This window comes from Astatotilapia calliptera, chromosome 12, assembly GCF_900246225.1.
Source record: "Astatotilapia calliptera chromosome 12, fAstCal1.2, whole genome shotgun sequence".
NCBI classification, from domain to species: domain Eukaryota; kingdom Metazoa; phylum Chordata; class Actinopteri; order Cichliformes; family Cichlidae; genus Astatotilapia; species Astatotilapia calliptera.
This window is the reverse complement of record NC_039313.1, coordinates 1241245-1265526: the sequence shown is the minus strand read 5'-3', so window position 1 is coordinate 1265526 and position 24282 is coordinate 1241245. Positions and strand designations below refer to the sequence as shown.

At 44.1% G+C, this 24282-nt stretch overlaps 1 protein-coding gene across 3 annotated transcripts in view; it reads left to right on the top strand.

The window, feature by feature from the left end:
* The window catches only part of abca2 (ATP-binding cassette, sub-family A (ABC1), member 2), a 104919-nt gene that overhangs the window by 21013 nt on the left and 59624 nt on the right, over window positions 1-24282 (top strand). For 2 of the 3 annotated variants that reach the window (XM_026186101.1, XM_026186100.1), the window contains 5 exons: window positions 637-748; window positions 1209-1372; window positions 2149-2270; window positions 3749-3862; window positions 8792-9010. In XM_026186101.1, the coding sequence (XP_026041886.1) occupies window positions 637-748; window positions 1209-1372; window positions 2149-2270; window positions 3749-3862; window positions 8792-9010 (731 nt within the window). The remainder of the gene's footprint in view (window positions 1-636; window positions 749-1208; window positions 1373-2148; window positions 2271-3748; window positions 3863-8791; window positions 9011-24282) is intronic. The other variant, XM_026186102.1, reaches the window with a different exon arrangement.

Below are 24282 nucleotides of genomic sequence, written 5' to 3'. Positions count from 1 at the left end.
AGGAAAAACTCCCTTTTAACAGGAAGAAACCTCAGACAGAACCAGGCTCAGGGAGGGGCGGCCGACCGCGACCGGTTGGGGTGAGAACAGGATAAAAGACATGCAGAGTGGTTATAAACATGTGGTAAGAAAGAGAAAGTGTAAGAATGGCATAGCTGGACAATACAGATATGAGAGTGAGCAGGAGGACAGTGGGAAGTGTTTCTGTGGGTAGGATGAATCCACACCCACAGGCAAGCTTCAGGAGCAGAGTAACCATGGAAACCTGGAGCAATTAGCAGGAACCAAATTTTCTTTTATCACCGGCTGTGAGATGGTCCAGCTAGCATTTATGGACAGAAGTGGGAAAATATCACAGACCATGACAACATGATGAAAGGCTTCATATTCAGCATTGACATGTGGGAGCCTCTTTGGCCATTAACTGCTGTGCTGCCTGACAGCTTTCCTCCTTTCTGACTCTAACACAATCTCTCCTTCTCCTTTTTCATACTCATTGTCCTGTTTGGTGTCTGATTTCCTTTACCAACCCTTCATATTTACTTCCTCTGTTTCCCTCGTCCCTCTCACTCTGTCTGTGGCTGTGTCTTTTTCTCCTTCTGTGGCACCTGTCCCATTTCCCCCCCTCATGTCCAGCCTTTTACAGCGCTGCGCCACTCACCTCGGCTGGCATCATTCCCATCATGCAGTCGCTCTGCCCAGATGGACAGAGAGATGAATTTGGTTTCCTGCAATATAAGAACTCCACGTGAGTAGGGCTCTTCCGCAGTCTCTTGTTCATTTGTGTTTTGGCTGACTTGTGAGAAATACGTTCACTGCTTCTCGAGCGCACTCTAAGGTCAGTTCTTCTACATATGATGGTTCCAGTGCAAAGGCCTCTGACCCCCCCAAGCCCCTCACGTTTCCCAGCACTGAAACTAGGCCTTGCTGCAGCTGAAGAGGCTTGAATTGAACGCTCACTTTTGTGATCAATGTTGCTAGAATGTTACAACATTATAAATTTTTATTTATGTTAATAGTTATTTTAGATTTGAAAGATCATAAACGTAGCATATTTTCTGCTGAGGCAACATGTACAACACTGTTTTTATGTGCAGGCACTAAAAAGTCAACATATTACAGAACCCGTCATTAGCTGCAGCCTGTAGAGAGACTGTGTTCTTCTTCTTTTGAGGTGTGAGAATGTTTCATGTCTGAATCTGTTTCAGTGTGACCCAGCTGCTGGAGCGGATAAGTGAAGTGGTTGAACAGAATCAGCTCTTCACATCTGATAGACCTGGTTTAGGTCAAGAGCTGGAGACCCTGCAGCAGCACCTGGAGAGCCTCAGCTCCACCCCATTACCACATGACCACAACTTTAACAACAGCCAAGGTGTGACTTTTACACTTTAGACTTTAGAGCTGTTGTTGTCATTGTGCGGATTCTTGTACAGCGAAATTGGATAGCTGGACCGCAAAGGTGCAAAGTAAAGAAAACAATATACAACGAGGAATATATGTATACATATATGTGAGTAAACTATATAGAAACATTGAAACAGACACATTGTGGGGCTGTACACAAGCAGTTATATGATATAAATAAAAAGGGTGGAGGGGCTATGGTCATTTAGGGTGGGGATGGTAGTTCCACTGAGACCAAAAATATAAATAAAAGGAAAGACTGAGATATTGATCATGGGATGGCAGCAACATAGTTGATCAATAGCAGCGTCACAGTGACTTCCAGCTGTACTAAATCCAGTTTGACTGTTGCTTTGTGGAAGTCTGTGCTTCACCATTTTGGAACAGTTCTTGTGTTTTGAGTTTCAAGGACAAAGTGTTAGCGAGTCGGTGCAAGATCCTGCATTGGGACAAGCCGCAGTGTGTTTTCTTCTTCCAGTGATGACCCTCAAAATGAAGATGAACTCAGTTTAGCTGCACAGTGAAATTTCAAACCAACATACGCACAGTTGGGAATCTAATCTTATGTAGCAGGAGAGCCATGAGCAGAATGATGGCGCTCGAGAAGAAGAAACTCGTTTCCTCTGAGTGCAGTAGTAGAACGTCTCGATCATACATCATACATATATACATGTTACTTTCAAAACTCTTGTTTTACTGAATGACATGAAAGCGTTGACATGATTTCATGTGTTTTGGGTGCAGGCTTCACTCTGGCCAGCGTGTTGAAGAATGAATCCGTTTTCCAACAGTTCCTGATCAAGAACCTTTCCTTGTCTGACTCCATAGCCAACCTTCTGCTCAACACTCCAGTGAGCCTCGCAGAGGTGATTTACCATTACTAACAGAAAGTCTTCACTCTGTTTGGTTTATTCAATTCATCTCAGCTCAGGAAAATTGCTGTTATTTTATAATATGTCACGCGACTCTTTTGGGTTTGTTTTTTCCGAGGTGCTATGGTCATTTTTCCCATCCCATTACAAAATCAATTTAAAAAGCAGCCAACGTGCAAAGGACAAAACCTTCATAATGCCCAGAAGGCAGTTACAAAATAATTACAGTAGGTAAAAGTCTGGGAAGGTAAACATGAATCTTCAAGACTTTTTGAAGTTTAAAGAAATGAAAAGGATAAATCCAAATATAAAGTTGTAAACTAAATGATAGGTGATGCTCAAAATTCATCAAAAAGTTTTTGTGATGCTTTTGAATAATCATACAATATAATCCTGAATTAAGTGAAGGGTTGGATGGCATTGGTGCAGTAAACGCATGAACAGCTGTTGCTTAATGTTTGTTGTAATCATTGTGTTCTGCTTTGATGAGAAACTGCAGTTTCTGTATCCACCAGATAACTCATCCATATCACCTGAAACACCTTCTCAGTTATTTCAACTACTATTCAGACAGTATGTTGTGCTGGTGTGTTCATGAGTACATTGTTGCATTGTTAGCTTTAGTACTTTAAAGAACTCTGTTAGTGTCCTGAGAGGGAGTCAGAGGATGGACAGCTTCCTTCAGTCAGGCATTAGCATGTGGCTACAGAGGGGAACTGGATTCCAGTAATACACTGGTCTCTAACTCTTAAGAAGGATCTGCACTGCAGGGAATCCAGTTAGCTCACACAATACTCCTGCAAATGTGTGTGCAATTAATAAGCTAGTTTAGAGCAAATGTCTTTAAGCCAACCCAGCTTCAAGTGCTGGATTGAAGCTGGAAAGAGCAAAGAAATATCCCGAGATCAAACGTCCATTACAAAGTTGTTCAGTAAAGATGGATCGCTGGTCGTGTCCACGATCTGTGCAAATTACACCTGTGAAGACTTGGCTGTGAAGCCCCTCCTCTCAGTCCCTCCCAAACATGCCAGAGGAGTTCCACGGAGCATAAAAAGAAACTGTTTTGCACAAAAGTAAAAATAAATAAATGTATAAATGTATTTTAAAAACAACATTTTTGTATTATTAACGTTTGCTTTTTAAGTTGTATCTTATCCTTCTATACCAGTTTGTTTTCCAATGCCAAAATCAAGTCACACAATTCTGGCCATCAGTTTGTTTCCTGACGTTCAAGCACACAAAGGCTCTGCAGCACGAGAGTGATTGGAAACACACCAACAACTCCACGGCTGAGTGGTTAAAAAACAAAAGGTTTTTGAGTGGCTTAGTCAAAGTCCGTACTTAAATTTGGCTTGACGTTTAACGGGCCTTTCATACTCAAAAACCCTCCGGTGTGGCTGAATAGAAAGCACTAGAACAGTGATCCAGAAACTCCGCAGTGACTCGCTGACAGTTTTGTGTGTGATCTGTAGGTTTACAGCCTTATCGTCGGTACACATTTCGGAGATGGCAGAGGAGCCCACAGCTGGATTCAACAGGCCAAGGGCACCACACAAAAACCTAGAGACAGAGTCCTTCAGTTAGAAGTAAGTGCTTCAAGACTTCAAGGCTCATGTGGGCAACGACAGTGAGACCTGGAGGGGTGTAACTGGGAGGAATGGTCTGCCTTATCTGCACCCAAGCGGTGTTGTATTATCTGACTTCTGTGCAAACAGTTTGTCCATAACGAACACCATCTTCCATCATTACGGTGTCCATACGTGCACATGGCCCCAGGACATCCTAGGCTGCAGCTCAATGATCAATTTTGTAATCGCATCATCAGGTCTGAGGCCGTATGTTCTGGAGCAGTCATTCTCAAACTGTGGTACGCATACCACTGGTGGTACGTGAGCTCCCTCTAGTGGTATGAGGGACGTTTCCCCCCCAAAATTAAGATGAAATAAAATACCATGTTCTGATTTTCGAAAAATTTAGTCGTACAGCTCTGCTATCACTTCCAACATGAATTAAGACTAAACAGCAGTGGCTGTTTAGTCAGTAGGGTTACTGAGGTTGGGCTAGCTGGGCTAGCTGCTTCACTGAGTGAATGGGTTAAATGCAGAGAATAATTTCCCTACAGGGGATTAATAAAGTATACAAAAAAATGTGTTACATGGTGGTTAGCTACAGAGCTGCTGCCCCAGCATGTAACAGCATAGAGGATGGCAAAGATGGTCACAAAGATGATGTTTTAAACACTTCAGCTGCCTCAGAAAATAGACACGACTCCGGCCCGTCCTGTAAAGTGCAGTGGTGTTCTAAACCCCGTCCAGTTTATTATCTATGTGCACTCCAATGTATTTATAGTCCTCCACAATCTCCACATCAACTCCCTGGATTGTAACAGGGTTCAAGGTTTCCTGGTCTTCCTAAAGTCCACAGTCAATTCTTTAGTCTTTCTACTCGCACCACGTGACAAAGGAGTCAACCACAGCCCGGGACTCCATCTTATCAACCTCAGTGATGCATCCAGCCATCCCAGAGTCATCAGAAAACTTCTAAAGATGGCAGGTCTCTGTGCAGTCTCCAGAAGTTCTCTGAAGGATGCTTGACAGACCTGGCGCAACTGAACGTATAGTGACGGTGCTCTGGAAACACCAAGCAGAGGCCTCGGTCCACAAGATCTTCAACTTGCACCTCCGGAACAGCAACAACAGCGTTCTGAGAGAGACAGGGGACACTGAGTCCGAATGGACCATATTCAGCACCTCCATTGCTGAGGCTGCTGCACTGAGCTGCAGCTGCAAGGTATCTGGTGCCTGTCATTATGGTAACTCCCGAGCTAGATGGTAGACACTGGAGGTGAAAGGAGCCACCAGGCTGAAGAAAGAGTCCTATCGGGCTTGGTTAACCTGTGGGGCTGGAGGCAGCCAGGAGGTACCGGCAGGCCAAGTGGAACGTGGCTCTGGCAGTGGCTGAAGAAAAAGCTCGGGGGTGGGAGGAGTTTGACGAGACTTTCAGACTGCCTCAAGGCAATTTTGGCAAATTGTCAGGTATCTCAGGAGGGGGAAGCAGTGCTTTATCAACACTGTGTTTGGTGCTTTTAACATATTGTCACACTGTGGAAGGAAAACTTTGAGGACCTCCCTAATCCCTCTGGCACGTCCTTCATAGAGGAAGCAGACTGCGACAGTTAAACAACAACTTGGAGGCAGAGCCCCTGGGGTCGATGAGGTGTATCCTGAGTTCCTGAAGGCTCTGGGTGTTGAAGGGCTGTGCGGGTTGACACGCCTCTACAATATTACTTGGTAATCCAGAGGCAGTACCTCTAGATTGGCAAACCAGGGTGGTGGTTCCTATCATTAAACAGGGAGACTGGAGGGTGTTCTCCCACTATAGCACCTCAGCCTCCCAGGGTTCTTGAAAGGATAATCCATCAGTTTGTCAAACTTCAGATACAGGAGGAACAATGCGGTTTTCGTCCGGTCGTGGAACACCGGACCAGCTCTTTACCCTCGCGGGGATATTTGAGGGTGCATGGGGGTCTATCCAACCAGACGACGTATTTTGTGGACTTGGAGAAGGTATCAGACTGTACAAACGAAAAAGTAGTCAGTCTGACCTGTGTCCTGGAGAAAACTCCGACCTAGATGAATTCCCTAGCATGAGTAGTGGTCACATGTAAGCAAAAAAGTGTATTTGAATTGGCTCGGGACAAACCAATTGCTACCATCTCATATCACTTCTCCAGCTTATGATTCTTCTGTTCCCCCAAATTTATCAGCTGTATTAGCATCTACCCCAGTCCCCCACCAACCAAGGCGGACACACAGACACCCTAAAACAGCAGCTGCAGCTCTCCAGGCCCCAGGAAGCCGCCACAGACAGTCCCAGAGACCACCTTCATCCACCGGCAAGGCGACAGGGAGACAGAACCTTAGCCGACCACGTGTACTAATGGAATTGCTCAGTGGTCCAGATAAACATCATCCAGTTGGTATTTTGAGGAGGCAGATATTCTCTGCAAACTTATGTGATCTAGGAGGAGATTTTTGTACTTCTTCAGAATAGTTTTCTATTCTGAGAGAGAGACCGGTGCATGATCACTGATAGTTCCAGGATAAATCTGAGTGCCTATAATAGCCTCATCATGGAGCTGCTAACTAAAAAGTAGTAAAGTAAAAGTGTGAGTGGTGTACTGGATGACCCTGAGAGAGGTCAAGGTCAAATTTATTTGTATAGCACATTTCCAGACAAACAATGCTGCACAAAGTGCTTAATAATATAAAATGCCATTAAAAGAGACAATGTAAAACAATAATAACAATATCATACAATGATAGGACAATAAAATAATTAAAACAATAACTAAGAATATTAAAATAAGACCAGAATGCTTGGGTCATAGTGTGTTAAAAGCCAGGGCATACAAATGTGTCTTTACTAGTGATTTAAATTTGGTCAAGTGTTTGTGCAGATCTAATATTTATGGGGAGACTATTCCAAAGTCTGGGACCTGCCACAGAGAAGGCTCCATCACCACGAGATTGAGACTAGTCCGTGGCATGGAAAGCATTAATCTTGAGCTAGACATGATGGTTTTTCCTGGAGCATAAACAGAGAGGAGCTCAGACACGTAAAAACAAACAAGTGAAAGTTTAAATTGGATCCTGTAGGAGACAGGAAGCCAGTGTAGAGAAGCTAAAACTGGAGTTATATGCTCTCTCCGTTTGGTACCAGTTAGCAGGCGAGCAGCTGGATCTGAAGACGATGGATGGAGGCCTGGTCTAGACCAAAATACAATGAATTGCAATAGTCCAACCTGCAAGTAAGGAAAATGTGAATAACACATTGAAAGACGTTAGCCGGGAGGTCTGGCTTTACCTTGGCCAGCTGTCTTAACTGAAAGAAGCAGGACTGAACTGCTGCAGTCACCTGCTTATTCAATTTAAAAGAACCATCAAGGTAGACGCCGAGGTTTTTTACATGTGTTTTACAGTAGGAGGAAAAGGGGCCCAGAGAGCTATCAAAAATGACAACTTCAGTTTTATTTTCATTTAGCTTTAGAAATTTAATGAAATGAAATGCTGTACCGTGAGAAGATGGAGCCCAATGGCAACAAATAGAGGGCGAACAGGGCAGGGCCCAAAATAGAGCCTTGAGGTACACCGTATTTAAGAGGGGCTATTTTGGATTTATGGGGGCCCATATTGACATAAAAAGACCTTCCTGACAAGTGGAACCGAAACCACTTTAGGGCAGATCCCTTTAAATCTCTTAAAGCATGATGGGACACAGCCTGTAGCAAGGGACGTATTAATTAATCTCAGGATAAAAGGCCCGACAGTATTAAAAGTGCTTTTAAGCAAGCTTGGGGGGAGACAGTCAGAGGGGCAGTGTGATGATCTTAGGTTACTAACTACCGCAGTCAAGTCATTAAGGGAGACGGGATCAAAGACAGCTGAGCACACAGGAGAAAGACTCGGATCTGAGGCAGCAGACGACGAGACAACAGCCCTGATGGATAGAACCTTGTTGTTAAAAAATGCTAAAAAATCATCACAAATACTTGGTGAAGAAATGACTCCAGCATTATCACGTGAACTAAGAAAACGATTAAGGACATTAGAAAGTACCTGAGGCCTGTGACTGTTTACTGACACCAAGTTTGAGACAAACTGTGTCTTTGCAGTTTTTACAGCTTCTTGGTGAGCAGAAAGACGAGAAAATCTATAGAGAAACGTGCAATCTGTCCTTTTTCCATCTTTCGGCACGTCTATAGTCACGTCTAAGGGAGCGCGTATGTTCATTCAACCACGGCTCTGATAATTGCTTAGTGCACACAGTCCTAAACGGAGCAATCGAGTCCAAAATATCAGTGCAGGTAGAATGAAGAATGTCCGAAAGGTCCTCAACACTTTTACAGGTGGAGTTCATTATTCCAGAGTCCCTAAAGGCAGCAGAAAAAGCGGCGCTGTTAGAGCATTAAGCGCTCGCTTTTTGTGCGCTGGGGCGCACGGCTTATCTACCGAGCAGCGCAGCGTTAGAGTGAACAACACAGGAAGACGATCAGAGATGCACAACTCAGATATTTCCGTGATGCACACATCCAGCCCGCGGGAAAGCACCAAGTCCAGTGTGTGACCTTTTTCTTGCCTCTGAGAGGGATGTGAACGCCACATCGCAAAGACCAAAATCACATGTGTGTTGTTTGAGTGTAGACTGTCAGTTCCTCTGACTCTTGCTGTCAGAGTGAAGGTGAAAATGAAGAGAAGAAGGTAGGAAAAAAGGAGGGGTCATCAACATTTGGCCCACATATACTAACAATAAACAGATCCATATTTTCAATACATATATAAATATTAATACTTGCCTTCTGTGTGTGTGTGTGTGTGTGTGTGTGTGTGTGTGTGTGTGTGTGTGTGTGTGTGTGTGTGTGTGTGTGTCACACAGAGCCTGAAAGTCCTTATGAAGACTTTACTGACTAACGTATCAGGACCTTTGGTCATGTAAAGTGTTTCTGTTGTTCACAGGACAGCCTCTTAACTGCATCCACACTTGAGGACCTCACCTGTGGGGACAGGTCCTCTGAGCTGAGCAAGATTCTGCTGGTACCTGAGAAGCAGCGACCCGTGATCCAGGCGTATCGCAATTCTGTGTGTAGCGAAGGGGCGGAGCAAAAGTCAGCACGCTTCAGGCAGCTGAGCCTGGAGCTGAGAAAGCAGATCAACACGCAGAGTGTCACCGAAAAGGTAACATGGAGGACATTGTCCATCAGGCCATTTTTAAACATTGGTATAGTTACAGTTATCATTGAGAAATAATATTGTTAACTATATGCATGTTTTTCATTTCCAAGACCTACTCTACTTACTGTTTTGAGACCTCCAGCCCTGGAGTTTAGGGATAGGAATTGATAGGAATTTAGCGCTTCCGAATCCATTATCGATATCACTTATCGATTTGATTCCTTATTGATTCTCATTGGCTCCGTTTTCAGAGTACAATGATTGCTAAGCAGTAATAAAGAAATTACATTGATGCAAATTAATTGCATGAGAGTCTTTCTGCTTTAGAAACATGAACAGGTAGAACGGGAGTTTGCAGCCTAACTGCTCATCAGCTTGTTACCTGTTGAAGTTCAGGGTCTGGCTGCTGGGGTCGGCATTCACTTAGCTTTCACTCTGGGCTCTTGGCTAGCTTAGCATTAGCATGCTGTCTGTGCAGAAGCTTGCAAAGAACCAAAGTTGTGTTAGCAACATAATGCGGTTGTTTATGTCCTGGATGCAGTTTTCCACTTTACCATCATGCTGTCGTCCTTTGGTGCAATAAAACTATATTTCTATATGCACTCTGTAGACTGCGCCTCTGTTTTCCTCGTCTGACACACGAACTGATATTAGCTGATTGTAGAAGGAGTGCACGAACTGATAAGGGGAATCATTGATAAGGCAGACTAACAATTCCAAGGAACTGGACTTCTAGGGACCGGTTTCCTACAAGAATTTGCTCTCGACTCCCATCCCTACCTGTGGTAGTCTAATAGTTGGTGCCCGAGCACTGAAATTGCAAGAGCCCTATTGTATCCTATTGTATCTGATCCATTTAGTGCGAAACCCCTATTCTGTCTGCTTCATTCAGTTTTAGGTCTTCAGCACAAAGTGCAGAGGCGTTATTGTGTCTGCTCCGTGGATTATTATTATTTTATGGAATGAATCAACGTTCTAAAGTCATGACCGTGTGTGCACATGCTTCAGTAACAGAGAAAATGTTCATATTTTACAGGTTTCACGTACTGAGACTACAGGATGCTTTTTTTGAACTTTTTGAACTATATTTGCTCAGTTTCACATACATCATCCATCTGGACCAAACCTGTCATATGGGTCCATCCCTGAACCCAGTACTATGTTAGCTTTTAACAATAGTCACAGCACCACATAGTGGTGACAGAAACTGGTTTCTCAATTGTCAAGTCTGTCAAAAACTGGGCATGCTTGAGTCCAAACTGTCAGACGTCTAATATTGGTCACTATTGTGGCGCCACCTAGTGACAACAGAAAATATGCAGTAGATTATAATCATCATCCCATCCATCCATCCATCCATCTGTCCATTTTCTTCCGCTTATCCGAGGCAGGGTCGCGGGGGCAGCAGCCCAAGCAGAGAAGCCCAGACCTCCCTCTCCCCAGCCACCTCCTCCAGCTTATCTGGGGGAACACCAAGGCGTTCCCAGGCCAGCCGAGAGATATAATCTCTCCAGCGTGTCCTGGGTCTGCCCCGGGGCCTCCTCCCGGTGGAACACCTCGCTCAGGAGGCGCCCAGGGGGCGTCCTTGTCAGATGCCCGAACCACCTCAGCTGGCTCCTTTCGATGTGGAGGAGCAGCGGCTCTACTCTGAGTCCCTCCCGGATGGCTGAACTGGATGCGTGCCTCATCTGATTCCCACTGCTTCACACTCGGCTGCAAACCATTCCACTGCGAGCTGGAGGCCATCACTCAATGAAGCCAACAGAACCACATCATCCGTGAAAAGCAGAGATGAGATTCTGAGACCAATCAAGTGAAGCCTTCCACCACTTGGCTGCACCTAGAAATTCTGTCCACAAAAATTATGAACAGAATCGGTGACAAAGGGCAGCCCTGGCGGAGCCCATCACCCACTAGGAACGAGTCCGACTTATTGTCCGACTTATGTTGGACCAAGCTCTCGCAACGGTTGTATAAGGATCGAATGGCCCGTAGCAATGGGCCAGACTCCCCATATTCTCAGAGTACCTCCAACAGGACAGTCTGAGGGACACGGTCGAATGCCTTCTCCAAGTCCATGAAACACACGTAGACTGGTTGGGCAAACTCCCATGCACCCTCAAGTATCCTTGAGAGGGTAAAGAGCTGGTCCAGTGTTCCACGACCAGGACGAAAACCGCATTGTTCCTCCTGTATCCGAGGTTCGACTAACGGACAGACTCTCCTTTCCAGCACCCTGGCATAGACTTTCCCAGGGAGGCTGAGGAGTGTGATTCCCCAGTAGTGGGAACACACCGTTCGATCCCCTTCTTTGAAGATGGAAACCACAACCACCACCAGGTCTGCCGATCCAGAGCTACCACCCCTGATCTCCATGGAACATTGTAGAGGCGTGTCGACCAAGACAGCCCTACTATAACTAACAGTACTTTGTAATTTGATCTGTATCTTCTAGGTTATACACTACAGGTAAAAAGTTTGGACACACCTACTCATTTAATGCTTTTTCTTTATTTTTACTACCCTTCCTACATTGTAGATGCAAACTGAAGACATCAAATAGGGAGGGGCCAGCCACCCTTCGGAGGAAGCTCATTTCTGCCGCTTGTATCCGCGATCTCATTCTTTCAGTCACTACCCACAGCTCGTGACCATAGGTGAGGGTAGGGACGTAGATCGACTGGTAAATTGAGAGCTTTGCTTTTACACTCAGCTCCCTCTTCACCACGACGGACCGGTGCTGTCACTGCAGCCGCTGCACCAATCCGTCTGTCGATCTCCCGCTCCCCCTCCGCGAATCGCTACCTTATCGTGGTGGAGGGGTTTGTGTGTCCCAGGGATCCCAGGAGCTATGTTGTCTGGGGGCTTTTGCCCCCTGGTAGGGTCTCCCATGGATGAGGGACCAGACAAAGAGTAATTCAGAAGACCCCTATGAAAAGACCATCGAGGGAACAGTTCACCCTGCCCGGAATAGGGTTACCGGGGCACAGCCCTGGAGCCAGGCCCGGAGAGGGTGCCCGAGGGCAAGCGTCTGGTGGGCTGTGCCCGAAAAAGGGACATAGGCCCATCTTCCTGCAGACCCACCACCTGCAGGAGGCACCGAAGGGGTCGGGTGCAATGTGAGTCAGGCGGACCGATTCCCGGCTACCAATACTGGCAATTGGGTAATCATCATCCCATGTAGGTGAAATTTTAGTTGGTGCTTCAACACGATATAGATCAGCAAGACATGCAATAGTGAGTATTCTCCATTGCACCTAAAAGTGCAAGCACCTCATTGTATCCGGCCGGTTTAATATTAGTCAGGGAAATGTTTGACCTTTGTGAGGACCTAAACATGTCCGCTATGGGGAAAAATAGTAACATAACAGGAAGTCCAACATTTTGATTTTAGTCATTTTATCATTAGGACCTGATAGAGTCAGCCAATCAAGTACCCAAAAGCAAAGGAAGTAACTGTATGGCAGGAACTGGAGACAACCTAAACCACATTCTGCACTCACTACGTCTAAAGATTTTAGAAACCAGTACTGTGATCACCCAAAGGGGGATTTGGCTAGAACCAGGGAGGAGCAGTGCAGAGCTCTTAAATGGATGTAACGTCTGAAGATAATTAAAGTCTCCGATCGTATATAACTGGTTCCACATATAAGTGTGCATGTGTGACCCCCATAACTAGCACCTTTGCTCATGTATCTTGGGCTGGCCTCTGCCTCCTCCTTTTAATTGATGTGTTTTAAGGTTTTATTCTGGTACCTGTGATTTCATGTAATCTGAATAAAAACCTGCTGAAAGTGTATTTTTTTTTACACAAATTATATATTTATATATATTCAATATTAAGGTACTAAGCTCAATGCCATATTTAAATGCCATACGTATAAAATAATAGATGTCTGTTAATTAATTTCTATTTTATCATGTGTGACAAGTATTTTGGGCTTCAGTCTCAGTTTATGCAAATTGGAATTATTTCAATCAAATGGAGGATGCTTTAATTAATTTTGCTTTATCCTGAGGCTAGGGAGAATTAAACCTTATTTAAATATTTACATTTTGGATGATTAAATCTCTATAACTTGCTATTGTGGATTGGTAGTACTACTTGTATTTAGACTGTGATCTGAACGGCACGTTTAACTGGCAGATATAAGTTTTTTGTTAGTCATACTAAGCGTGGGTGTGGACTCTTCCATCTGTACGGTTTGATTTGATTTTTGTCTGGATCCTTTTCTTTAGTTTGTAATTCTCTGGGAACCATGAAGACCCAAGCTGCTGCTACAAGTTTTTTTCACTGTCCAGGAGTGTGAATGTGGACTAGCAGCTCTGTCATTGAGGTCAGCGTGAGGTTGTGTGGGTCCAGTTTGCAGAAAGACCAGTTGATGCCTGAATGTGAGTCAAAGAGGCACACGACTACAGAACAGACTTTGTTACTTACACAAAGAGTTTCTGAAAGTCGGCCTTGCGAAAGACAGTTGTAACAGTGCTGTGTGGTTCTCTGCCCCGAGACACCCACAGTGCTGTCAGATGGTAAGCATGTCTATTATAGTCTACGCTTCATAATTGTCTAGCAGCCTTTGGACATGCATTTGAAATGCAATAAGTCTCCTAATCAGCTTGAAATATTAACAAATTTACCATCTAGTCAAAGGAAAGAAAAAGCAACTAAAAGCTATTAAACAATGACGATGTTCAAAAATTTAAATAAACATGCATTGAAGTCAAAGTTAGTGTTGAATCATTCCTTAATTTGTAGAAGCACGAAGACTTTACATTTGTCTTTGGTTGAATATAAACTAGGGCTGAACGATATATCGCATTTGCGATAATATCGCGACATGATCAAGTGCAATTTTCTAACCGCAAAGGCTGCGATTATACTCTGGACATGTCCAAATTCATGGGCTGCATCCTCCTGAGGCCGCATTTGTAGACCGATTACGTCACAGCGACGCGCCGAAGGCTGTCCAAATTCGTAGACTCCTCCGAATGTAGCCGACAAATGCGTCCTCCTTTTCCCCGAATTTGAAGGATGGGTCGGGTGTGTCCTTCGTGGCCCACCATATCCCAGAAGTCATAGCGCGGCCCAGCCAAACTCCAGTTTCCAGCAATGGCGGCCGCTACTAAGTTTTAAAATTACTCATACTAATCTTTCTGGGTCACAAAATAAACTTTTAACATATTTTCAGGCGAGAAAGTAGCTGTGTAAACATCAAATATCTGCTCGGTTTATCAAGATATCCCATATTTGCAAAAGTGCTTCGACGTTTTCAGAGGCGTCTGCTACCCACCAGCTCGACAGCTAGCCGGGAGCTCGAGGGTTACTGATGCGGCCGAGAACGGCACAACTCCCGGCACATCATTTTCAGATCACCGCGGAGTTTCGCTGCTCGGGTTAAACGTAATATATAAGTCACTTAGACAACCTAAAAATGTTATTGTTGGGCTTTTTTCAGTGTTTTGTTTGTTCGTGAGTAAATCGGTTTGGCTGAGATTAAAGTTATTAGATTAGATAAAATAAAACTTTATTAATCCCCCCGGTGGGTTCCTCCTTGGTTTTCACACAGCTGACTAAACGTCAAACAGAAAACTTATTAAACAGAAGTATGAGACAGTGGAGAATTTACACCAGTGTCTGGTTATATTTTAGATAGCAAGAAGCAGACGGCCGAGTTTATTAAACTCCACCGAGACAGCGGTGACGCTAATCAGAACTAGACCGTCCAATTTCACGCCTTCAAACTTTAAAGGCGTGTTTGTGTGTGTGTTTATACAATTGCTATTATGTTTGCACTTTATGTGTAATGTTACTGACTGCAGAGATCAGTAAGATGTGTGTATTTTTTATTTATTAGTTTTATTTATTTAATATTATTTTTTAATTGAATGACTGTCTAGTAGTTCACAGATGTCGAAAAACTGAGTGTGGTAAAGCCACTGATTTTGTTTATGTATATTTCTGCAATCTGCACATTGTACTGACTTTCATTTTAATGTTTACACCAGGGTTCCTTGTCAGCACTTTATGCTCAGATGTTTGTAAGCTAAAAATAAACTATTGTGTATGTTCAAATATACTGTTGTGATTGAAGAAGTTAAATAAAAATGTCAGTCATCAATTCATGCATCACCTCATGTCATCATAACAGAGGTCTGTCTTCCAGGAAAGAACAGTTTAAAATTAATGTAATATAGTATTGGCCATACTATATGATGTATTGCTTGTCTTTGTTTAATAATACAGAAGACAAAGACCTTAAAAAATAATCGCATATCGCATCGCAATCGCAATATTGGGGCAAAAAATCGCAATTAGATTATTTTCCATAATCGTTCAGCCCTAATATAAACCTGCTGTAATGATCGTTGTTGAGTCATTTTTGTTATCTGCTTGTGCTACTTTTTGAAGGAACAATCAGATTGGTTATTATTGCCAACATTTTGGGCTGCTTCTTCTTCCAACTGTTGTTTCAGTTGGTCAGTTTCTCTGTTTAACTACTAAAAGCTTCTGGACCTGGTTCAGTGTAGTTTCTTCATCTTCTCTCTATGGTTGAGGTGAGTTCATTAATCATTTGACAGATTGTTATCATTGTCACCAGAAGATCTCTCGTTATCCATATGAGCAACAGGCAACTTAAACAGGCTCGTTATAAGGAAAAAAATTAACCCAGAATAATGCAGCTCACGTGACCCCAAGTGTTCGCAACAGAGGTGGGACCAAGTCATTGTTTTGCAAGTCTCAAGTAAGTCTCAAGTCTTTATCCTCAAGTCTCAAGTCAAGTCTCAAGGAATGTCAGGCAAGTCAGAGTCGAGTCTCAAGTCACTGGTGTAAAAGTCCGAGTCAAGTCACAAGTCTGAAACTTTGAATTTCAAGTCCTTTCGAGTCTTTAAAAAAAAAAACGAAAAAATAATGTTGCAGTTATGCTAAATGTAAATATTAGACCATGTAATTTTAAAATCTGTGTTTTTCTCAACACATGACAAAATAGTGAACTTAGAAAATATACACAAATTGTGAAATTGCACCTCTTTAAAATGCAGCTCAATTAAACCTAGCTCCAAGAATAATTTTCACCGACAGTTCTGAGATAAGCTGCATGTTATTCTTGGATGCGGTTGTAGGACCAGCTTTAAAATCGCTTGACAAAAATATCATACACATTAAAAAAAACTGTATCACCAACGTAGCCTGGACAACATTTGCTAGTTAGATGAAGTCAGCTATCTCATCTTAGCATATTTATATGCATATTTATAATCATACGGTTCTTGGAGTGAGTGCATACACTCATGAAGTTTAGTAACTTCCGGTCACTGCAACAAGCCCAGGTACAGTTTACCGACGGATGGGTGCAGGACCTTGAAATGCACCGTGTAGAACGAAAGACCATCGTACGTATCATAAGTTTACCAGTCTCACAAATCGTCGTCATAAATACACATTCCTTAACCGTTTATTAATAGGACCTTTGAGCTCAACGGTAATTAATTAGTAGTGGAAATAATTTCTGGTAGCATCACAGAAATGTAGCAGTGACAACAATATTGTATGCTGTAATCGTACTGGACAATTAGTGATACAAACCTGTTTTATCCTGTGAATAAAAGTATATGTTTTTGTCAATGTACCATAATAACAGAAGCGAAACGCAATATTGTGTCAGGACAATTCACTATTTATGCACAATAAACAAAGGAGCATAGCGCCACAATTTCTGTTCAGCGCCAGACTTGCTTGTAACCTATATCACCAATTATGTTAAGAAAAATGACACATTAACTACAACAGCAGACTGACCTTCGTGTAAATGCTTGGAGCAGACTAACCTGTGAGCTGGAGTGTTCTGGGACGTTATATTTGGTCTTTGAATGGCTGCAATCCAGGCCATCCGTCGCATCTTTGTTACTTCGGAAACATGGCTCGAACAATTTCTCTTCAACGACGTAATCCGATAACAACCGATCTCTTTACCCGTCGGCTTCCCGTGGCTGTCATGCGACCGGCTATTGCAGTTAATAATACAGCAGCTTCTTGACATTTTTGTGTTTCTTTTTATCGCTGTATAACTGATTTTAATTGAAAGCCTGCGTGCGCTAGTACCGCTTGCCACGAGTTCCCAGAATCCTTTGCGGTTCTACCCGTGAATGACGTCACATTTTCAATCTCTATATAATATGCATGTTAAATTTTATATTTGGGGTAAAATATCAAGTCTTTTCAAGTAAACCGGTTCAAGTCCAATTCAAGTCCCAGGTCATTGGTGTAAAAGTCCAAGTCAAGTCACAAGTCTTAGAACATTTTTTCAAGTCAAGTCTAAAGTCATAAAATTAATGACTCGAGTCTGACTCGAGTCCAAGTCATGTGACTCGAGTCCACACCTCTGGTTCGCAAACCCACTGGTTAATACCAGGAGGTCCATGCCTTATCTTACCCATCCGGCATTGAAGACAGCGGGGAGACTGCGCACAATGCTTTTAGTGAGAGGTAATCGAGAATATATGCTGACTGCACCTGTGCTGCTAAATAGTGAAGTCAGTGGTCACCCTTCCCTTTTGTTTGACTCTTTGGCCTTGAGACATCCATCCACATGTGTGTGGAATATCTGGATGCCTGTGTGCAAGCCCACATCCATGTCTACAGTCAAAGTCGTCCCCTTCCTGGCCTCATTATGTCAAGATTGGTAATCTTGGTAACAGGTAATCTGCCACTATATTACACTTGCTGATGGTGAACCTAAAAGGCTGACGTGAGAGTTACCATTGTAACAGGCAGCTGTTGTAATTCTGTTCGAATTGATCCAAGTGGCTGCTTGGTGGTCAGTTTCCAGATCAAATTCCTATCTACACAAATAATATTGGAGTTTCTCCAGTGCCCACTTAATGGCCAAGGCTTCGTTCTTCACAGTGGAATACATTGTGTCATGTGGGTTCCGGCCAAGATATAGGACTGGATGTTCTTTTCCATGGTCTCCTCGGGCCAGGACTGCTCTAGAGTGATCTGTGGAAGCATCAACAATCTTCAGCTTAAGTCAGGACTCCTGCAGAGAGGTCTGAATCAGAATCAGAATCAGAATCAGAATACTTTATTGATCCCTGGGGGAAATAATTTTTTGTTACAGTGCTCCATTTTAAACCAACATTAAGACAAGACAGACAATACGCTAACTAAGAATAGTACAATATATACATATATATACATACATACATACATAAGTCACTCATAAATAAATATTTGGAAAAGAAACATGTGTAGCTGTAGCAGCAAACAGTGTGTTAAGTGGATGCGTTGTACAGGGAGATGGCCACAGGCAGGAATGATTTCCTGTGTCGTTCAGTGGTGCTTTTCGGTAATCTCAGTATCTCACTGAACGAGCTCCTGTGACTGACCAACATGTCATGGAGTGGGTGGGAGGTGTTATCCAACATTGTCTTTATCTTGGACAGCATCCGCCTCTCCGACACCACCTTGAGGGAGTCCAGCTCCATCCCCACAACATTGCTGGCCTTACGGATCAGTTTATTAAGTCTGTTGGCATCTGCGACCCTCAGCCTGCTCCCCCAGCATGCAACAGCATAGAGGATCGCACTGGCCACCACAGACTCATAGAAAATCCTCAGCATTTTCTGGCAGATGTTGAAGGACCTCAGTGGCCTCAAAAAATAGAGACGACTCTGGCCCTTCCTGTAAAGTGCTGTGGTGTTTTTAGCCCAGTCCAGTTTATTGTCAATGTGAACTCCAAGGTATTTATAGTCCTCCACAATGTCAACACTGACCCCCTGGATTGAAACAGGGGTCAAGTGTTTCCTGGTCTTCCTGAAGTCCACGATCAGTTCCTTGGTCTTTGCCACGTTGAGCTGCAGATGATTCTGCTCACACCACGTGACAAAGGAGTCGACCACAGCCCGGTACTCTGTCTCATCATCCCTGCTGATGCATCCAACCACCGCAGAGTCATCAGAAAACTTCTGAAGATGGAGGTCTCTGTGCAGTGGCTGAAGTCTGTGGTGTAGAGGGTGAAGAGGAAGGGGGAGAGGACAGTCCCCTGTGGTGCCCCTGTGTTGCTGATCACCTTGTCAGACACACACTGTGGGAGACGTACATATTGTGGTCTTCCTGTCAGGTAATCAACAATCCAGGACACCAGAGAAGCATCCACCTGCATCGCTGCTAACTTATCACCCAGGAGGGTCGGCCTGATGGTGTTGAAAGCACTGGAAAAGTCAAAAAACATGACCCTCACAGTGCTCGCCGGCTGGTCCAGATGGGTGTAGACACGATTGAGCAGGTAGATGATGGCGTCCTCTGTTCCGAGACGAGGCTGATAAGCGAACTGAAGGGGATCCAGATGTGGTCTTACTATGGGTCGCAGCTGGTCCAGGATGAGCCTTTCCAGGGTCTTCATGATGTGGGAGGTCAATGCCACGGGCCTGTAATCCTGGGGGCCACTGGGACGTGGCGTCTTTGGTACAGGGACGAGGCATGATGTCTTCCACATCACCGGGACCCTCTGCAGACTCAGACTCAGCATAAACAGTTTATGAAAGACTCCACACAGCTGGGGGGCACAGGCCTTGAGGACAAGGGGACTCACTCCGTCTGGTCCAGCAGACTTGCCTGAGTGAAGTCTCCTCATTTGCATCTCAACCTGGTATTGAGTGAAGGTGATGGGTGGGGGAGGGGTGTCAGGAATCTCACAGGAGGCAACATGTGAGGAGAGAGGCTGGCACAGTGGTGTGGCTCTGGATTCCAGGCTGACTGCAGGTGAGGTTGTGGGGGTGGGAGCAGACACTGTGGTGTCGAATCTATTGAAAAACAGATTCAACTCGTCGGCTCTATTCTCACCTCCCTCAGCTCCCCTGCTGTTGGTTGGCCTGAATCCAGTGATGGTCTTCATGCCCCTCCACACCTCTCTCATGCTGTTCTGCTGGAGTTTCCACTCCAGCTTCCTCCTGTAATTGTCCTTAGCCTCTCTGATCTTGTCCTTTAGTAACACCTGGACCTTCCTCACCTCCTCTTTGTTGCCCCCTCTGAAAGCCCTCTTCTTGTTGTTGAGGAGGGCTTTGATGTCCTTAGTCACCCACGGCTTGTTATTTGGGTAACAAATGTCTGTTAACACATAGTGAGTGAAAAAGGTGACTGAAAAGGAAAAACTCAGTTTGAAGCCTAATCTTGAAAGTAGAGATAGTGTCTGTCTCCTGAATCCAAACTGGAAGCTGGTTCCACAGAAGAGGGGCCTGAAAACTGAAGGCTCTGCCTCCCATTCTACTTTTAAATACTCTAGGAACAACAAGTAGGCCTGCAGAGCGAGAGCGAAGTGCTCTAATAGGGTGATATGGTACTACAAGGTCATTAAGATAAGATGGGGCCTGATTATTTAAGACCTTGTATGTGAGGAGCAGGATTTTGAATTCTGGATTTAACAGGAAGCCAAAACAGGAGAAATCTGCTCTCTCTTTCTAGTCCCTGTCAGGACTCTTGCTGCAGCATTTTGGATCAGCTGAAGGCTTTTCAGGGAGTTTTTAGGACTTCCTGATAATAATGAATTACAGTCGTCCAGCCTGGAAGTAATAAATGCATGAACTAGTTTTTCAGCGTCACTCTGAGACAGGATATTTCTAACTTTAGAGATGTTGCACAAATGGAAGAACGCAGTCTTACATATTTGTTTAATATGTGCATTGAAGGACATGTCCTGGTCAAAATGACTCCAAGGTTCCTCACAGCGTTACCGGAGGCCAAGGTAATGCCATCCAGAGTAAGAATCTGCTTAGATATTATATTTCTAAGATTTATAGTAACTTCAGTTTCGTGTAAATTTGAGAAAATTAGAGGTCATCCTGGTCTTTATGTCTTCTAGATTAACTAATTGGTGTGTGTTAATTGACTTTGTGGATAGATAAATTTGGGTATCATCTGCACAGCAGTGAAATGTGTGCTATGCCTTCTAATGATACTGCCAAGGGGAAGCATCTATACATTTTTGGAGTACACATAGATAATAAACACCAATGCACTCTACAGGAAGGGCAAGCGTCGTCTTTATTTTCTTAGGCAGCTGAGGTCTTTTAAACATCTGTTGGAAAATGCTCAGGATTTTCTATGAGTCTATTGTGGCCATGCTATCCTTCGTGAGGTTGCATGATGGAGCTTCAGGTTGAGGGTCGCAGATGCCAACGGACTCAAACTGGTCCGCAAGGCCAGTAATGTTGTGGGGATGGAGCTGGACTGCCTTAAGGTGGCGTGGGAGAGGCAAATGTTGTCCAAGATAAGGACAATGCTGGAAAATACCTCCCACCTACTCAATGACGTGCTGGCCAGTCGCAGGAGCACGCTCAGTAAGAGGCTGGGATTACCCAAATGCAGATTTAACAACACAGGAAATCATTCCTGCCTGCAGTAGCACTGCATTGGTACAAGATGATAACAGTGGAGAATTATACCCTTTAGTTAGTTACAGCACTTTCAGAAAGACGTCTACTGTGAGAATATCTGTTCTCAATGTTGTGTAATCTCTTATTGTAAATTTATTAAGAAGTGATCAGAGAAAAAAAGGACATTAGGGAATGTTGTTAAATATTCAGTTTCTATGTCAGAACAAGATCTCTATTGTGATTAAAGTGGTGGGTGGGTTCTTTTACATTTTCAGAGAAGCCAATAGAATCTAAGAACATATTAAATGCCATGTTGAATCTGTCATTACATTGGAGATTATGTATCGGAATTTCAGGAGCGGGACCACGCCTCCAAACATGCTCCTTCCGGTTGTCATTTATATAGGTTCCCCCCAGTTCTGCAAACTGTTCATTCTCGTTTACGTGCAAACAGGGTCCATTCTCGGCAAATACCTTTAAACACAGCTCATCTCTCAGGAGTAACGTAGTTTTACAATCACCATCTCGACCGTCAGCGCGTCAGACGGCACCAGGTTGCCAGGTACCTTTCTCCTTCATTCGCAAAAGCAGCAGCAAGCTTTTCGACCATCGGGTTGCCAGTTTGCATAGTTAAGGAAAAAAATAAAAGGGCACAGAGTTGCCAGTACTCCTTCCCTCCATAGCAAATGCAGCATACTTCGGCACTGAGTTGCCAGGTTCCCAGCCTCTTCCATCCTTGGCTAAACTCCGTAGCAAATGTCGGCACCGGCCAGGTTCCTTGATCCCTCATTCCTGAAAGCAGCAGCAGCTTCGGCAGTTGGCAGTTGTCTGCATAGACAAATAAATAAAAAGGCACCGGGATGCCAGGTTTTCCTTCATCCCCCATTTGCATGCAGCATCTAGCGTCCCTACTACCGAACTGCCAGTTTCTCCACTTCTATCATTGCAAGCAGCAGCAAACCCTTCTAGCACAGTGGTGTCAGGGTCTTGCTATATCTGCCATGTGCAAACCGCAGTGACAAGCTTCTTACCCCTGAGTTGCCAGTTCCTGTCCATCCATCAGGGCTAAAGCAGCAGAGAATCCTTCTAGGTGGTTCCTTCTATATCCATCATTCGTAATCGCAGCAGCAATCTTCTTCCACCACGTTGCTAGTTTCTCAGCATCCGTTATTCCAAAGCAGCAGTAAAACCCCTCTGGCACTAAGATGACAGGTTCTCTCTTTATCCCTCATTCGCAAATGCAACAGCATGCCTCCGGCACCGAGATACCAGTTTCGCTGCCATCTTTCCTGCCTTTGCAAAACAAAGGTGAACCTTTGTGGCACCGAGATGGCAGGTTCTGTCCTCTATCGCTCCTTCTAAGACATCCAAACTGCGTCATGCGCATAATTCTTCATAGCGTGCCTTCACTTCTCATGTGCTTTCACCAGCATCATCAGGAATCCACCCTCGACACAATCATTTGAGACCGCTCTCTAAGTCGACTCACGGTTCTGACTGCGTCTGAACGACTTATCATCTCCCATGAAGTCCAGTGGACTCGCACTCTGCTCTCGGACGATTTTGACGTTATTATAGCAGAGATTATTTTCCTCTAATCAGTCTTTCAATTCATCAACTCTCCCCAAGCTGGTGCTGTCACTTCTGTTAATTCAGAAATCAGCTGAGGCGTTATTGCTACCTTATCTGAAGTAATTAACCAGCTAAGCACCCCCTCTCCATCTTCTACTCAAAGACAAGCTTTTTGAGGCGCCGAGCCCTACCTCAAATCTCAAATCCAGCATTCTTCTCTGTCAGAGCTTCAGCTCAAAGTTGAGCCATGTCGCTACCCGATCGAGGGTTCCCCTCATTCATCCATTAAGATTTCCGTTGTTTGCAACTTCCTTTGATCTCTTCTCCTGCCATTCCTTCCGAATTGTCTGAGCTCATCCTCTCCACACCACGGAGCGACGTTCGCTCTCCATGCGATCGTCTTTGTCCTCTTCTCCTTCTCTCTCCCCACCTTTACCTACTAAAATGCTGTCAATCCGAAAATGAGGACGTGGGTCCAGCTAGTGAATTGGAGATTATGTATTGGAATTTCAGGAGTGGGACCACGCCTCCAAACACGCTCCTTCCGGATGTCATCTATATATAGGGGGCGATCGTGGCTCAAGAGTTCAACAGTGTATGAATGTGTGTGTGAATGGGTGGATGACTGAACGTGTAAAGCGCTTTGAGGTCCTTAGGGACTAGAAAAGCGCTATATAAATACAGTAGGACTGGGTATCGTCACTGATTTCTAGAATCGATTCAATTCCGATTCACAAGGTCCCGAATCGATTCGATCCACGATTCGATTTAAATCTGGGAAATTTTGACAGTCAGAAATATTATAATTCAGATCTGTACATTTACATATTTTTGTATCAATAAAAAGGAAGCTGACAGTTTCGAGACTTTATCACAGGTGTGAGCGTCACAGCAGAGGCCTTTGTGTCAAAGTAGCGGAAGATAAAACACAGAAAAACATGAAGGTGATTTTCCTGTTCTGGGATTTTATAAAAATATTCTGCAGTACATCAAAAACGAAAGAAAACCATTAATCAACATATGAACATTACCTCTGAAGTTACAGCGGTTTTATTAGAGACACGGTTAAGCGTTTTGCATTTTGAATAATTTTAAAAAGTTTAAATTTGTTCAGTATTGAACAGCAGAAATGAGGTTTTCTTTTCGGAAGAATGTAAAAGAGAAAAAAACAGCGGCCGACAGCCTGTAAACAGCGGTAGACTGGTGCGTAACAAGCAAGCGAATAATGAAGAAAGGGAAACTGTTCTTGAAGTACAGAGAGAGAGCTGTGCATCGCGGTGGAAGCAAAACAGTGAAAGTCAGAGTGAATTCATGACGATGTTTATGTGAAG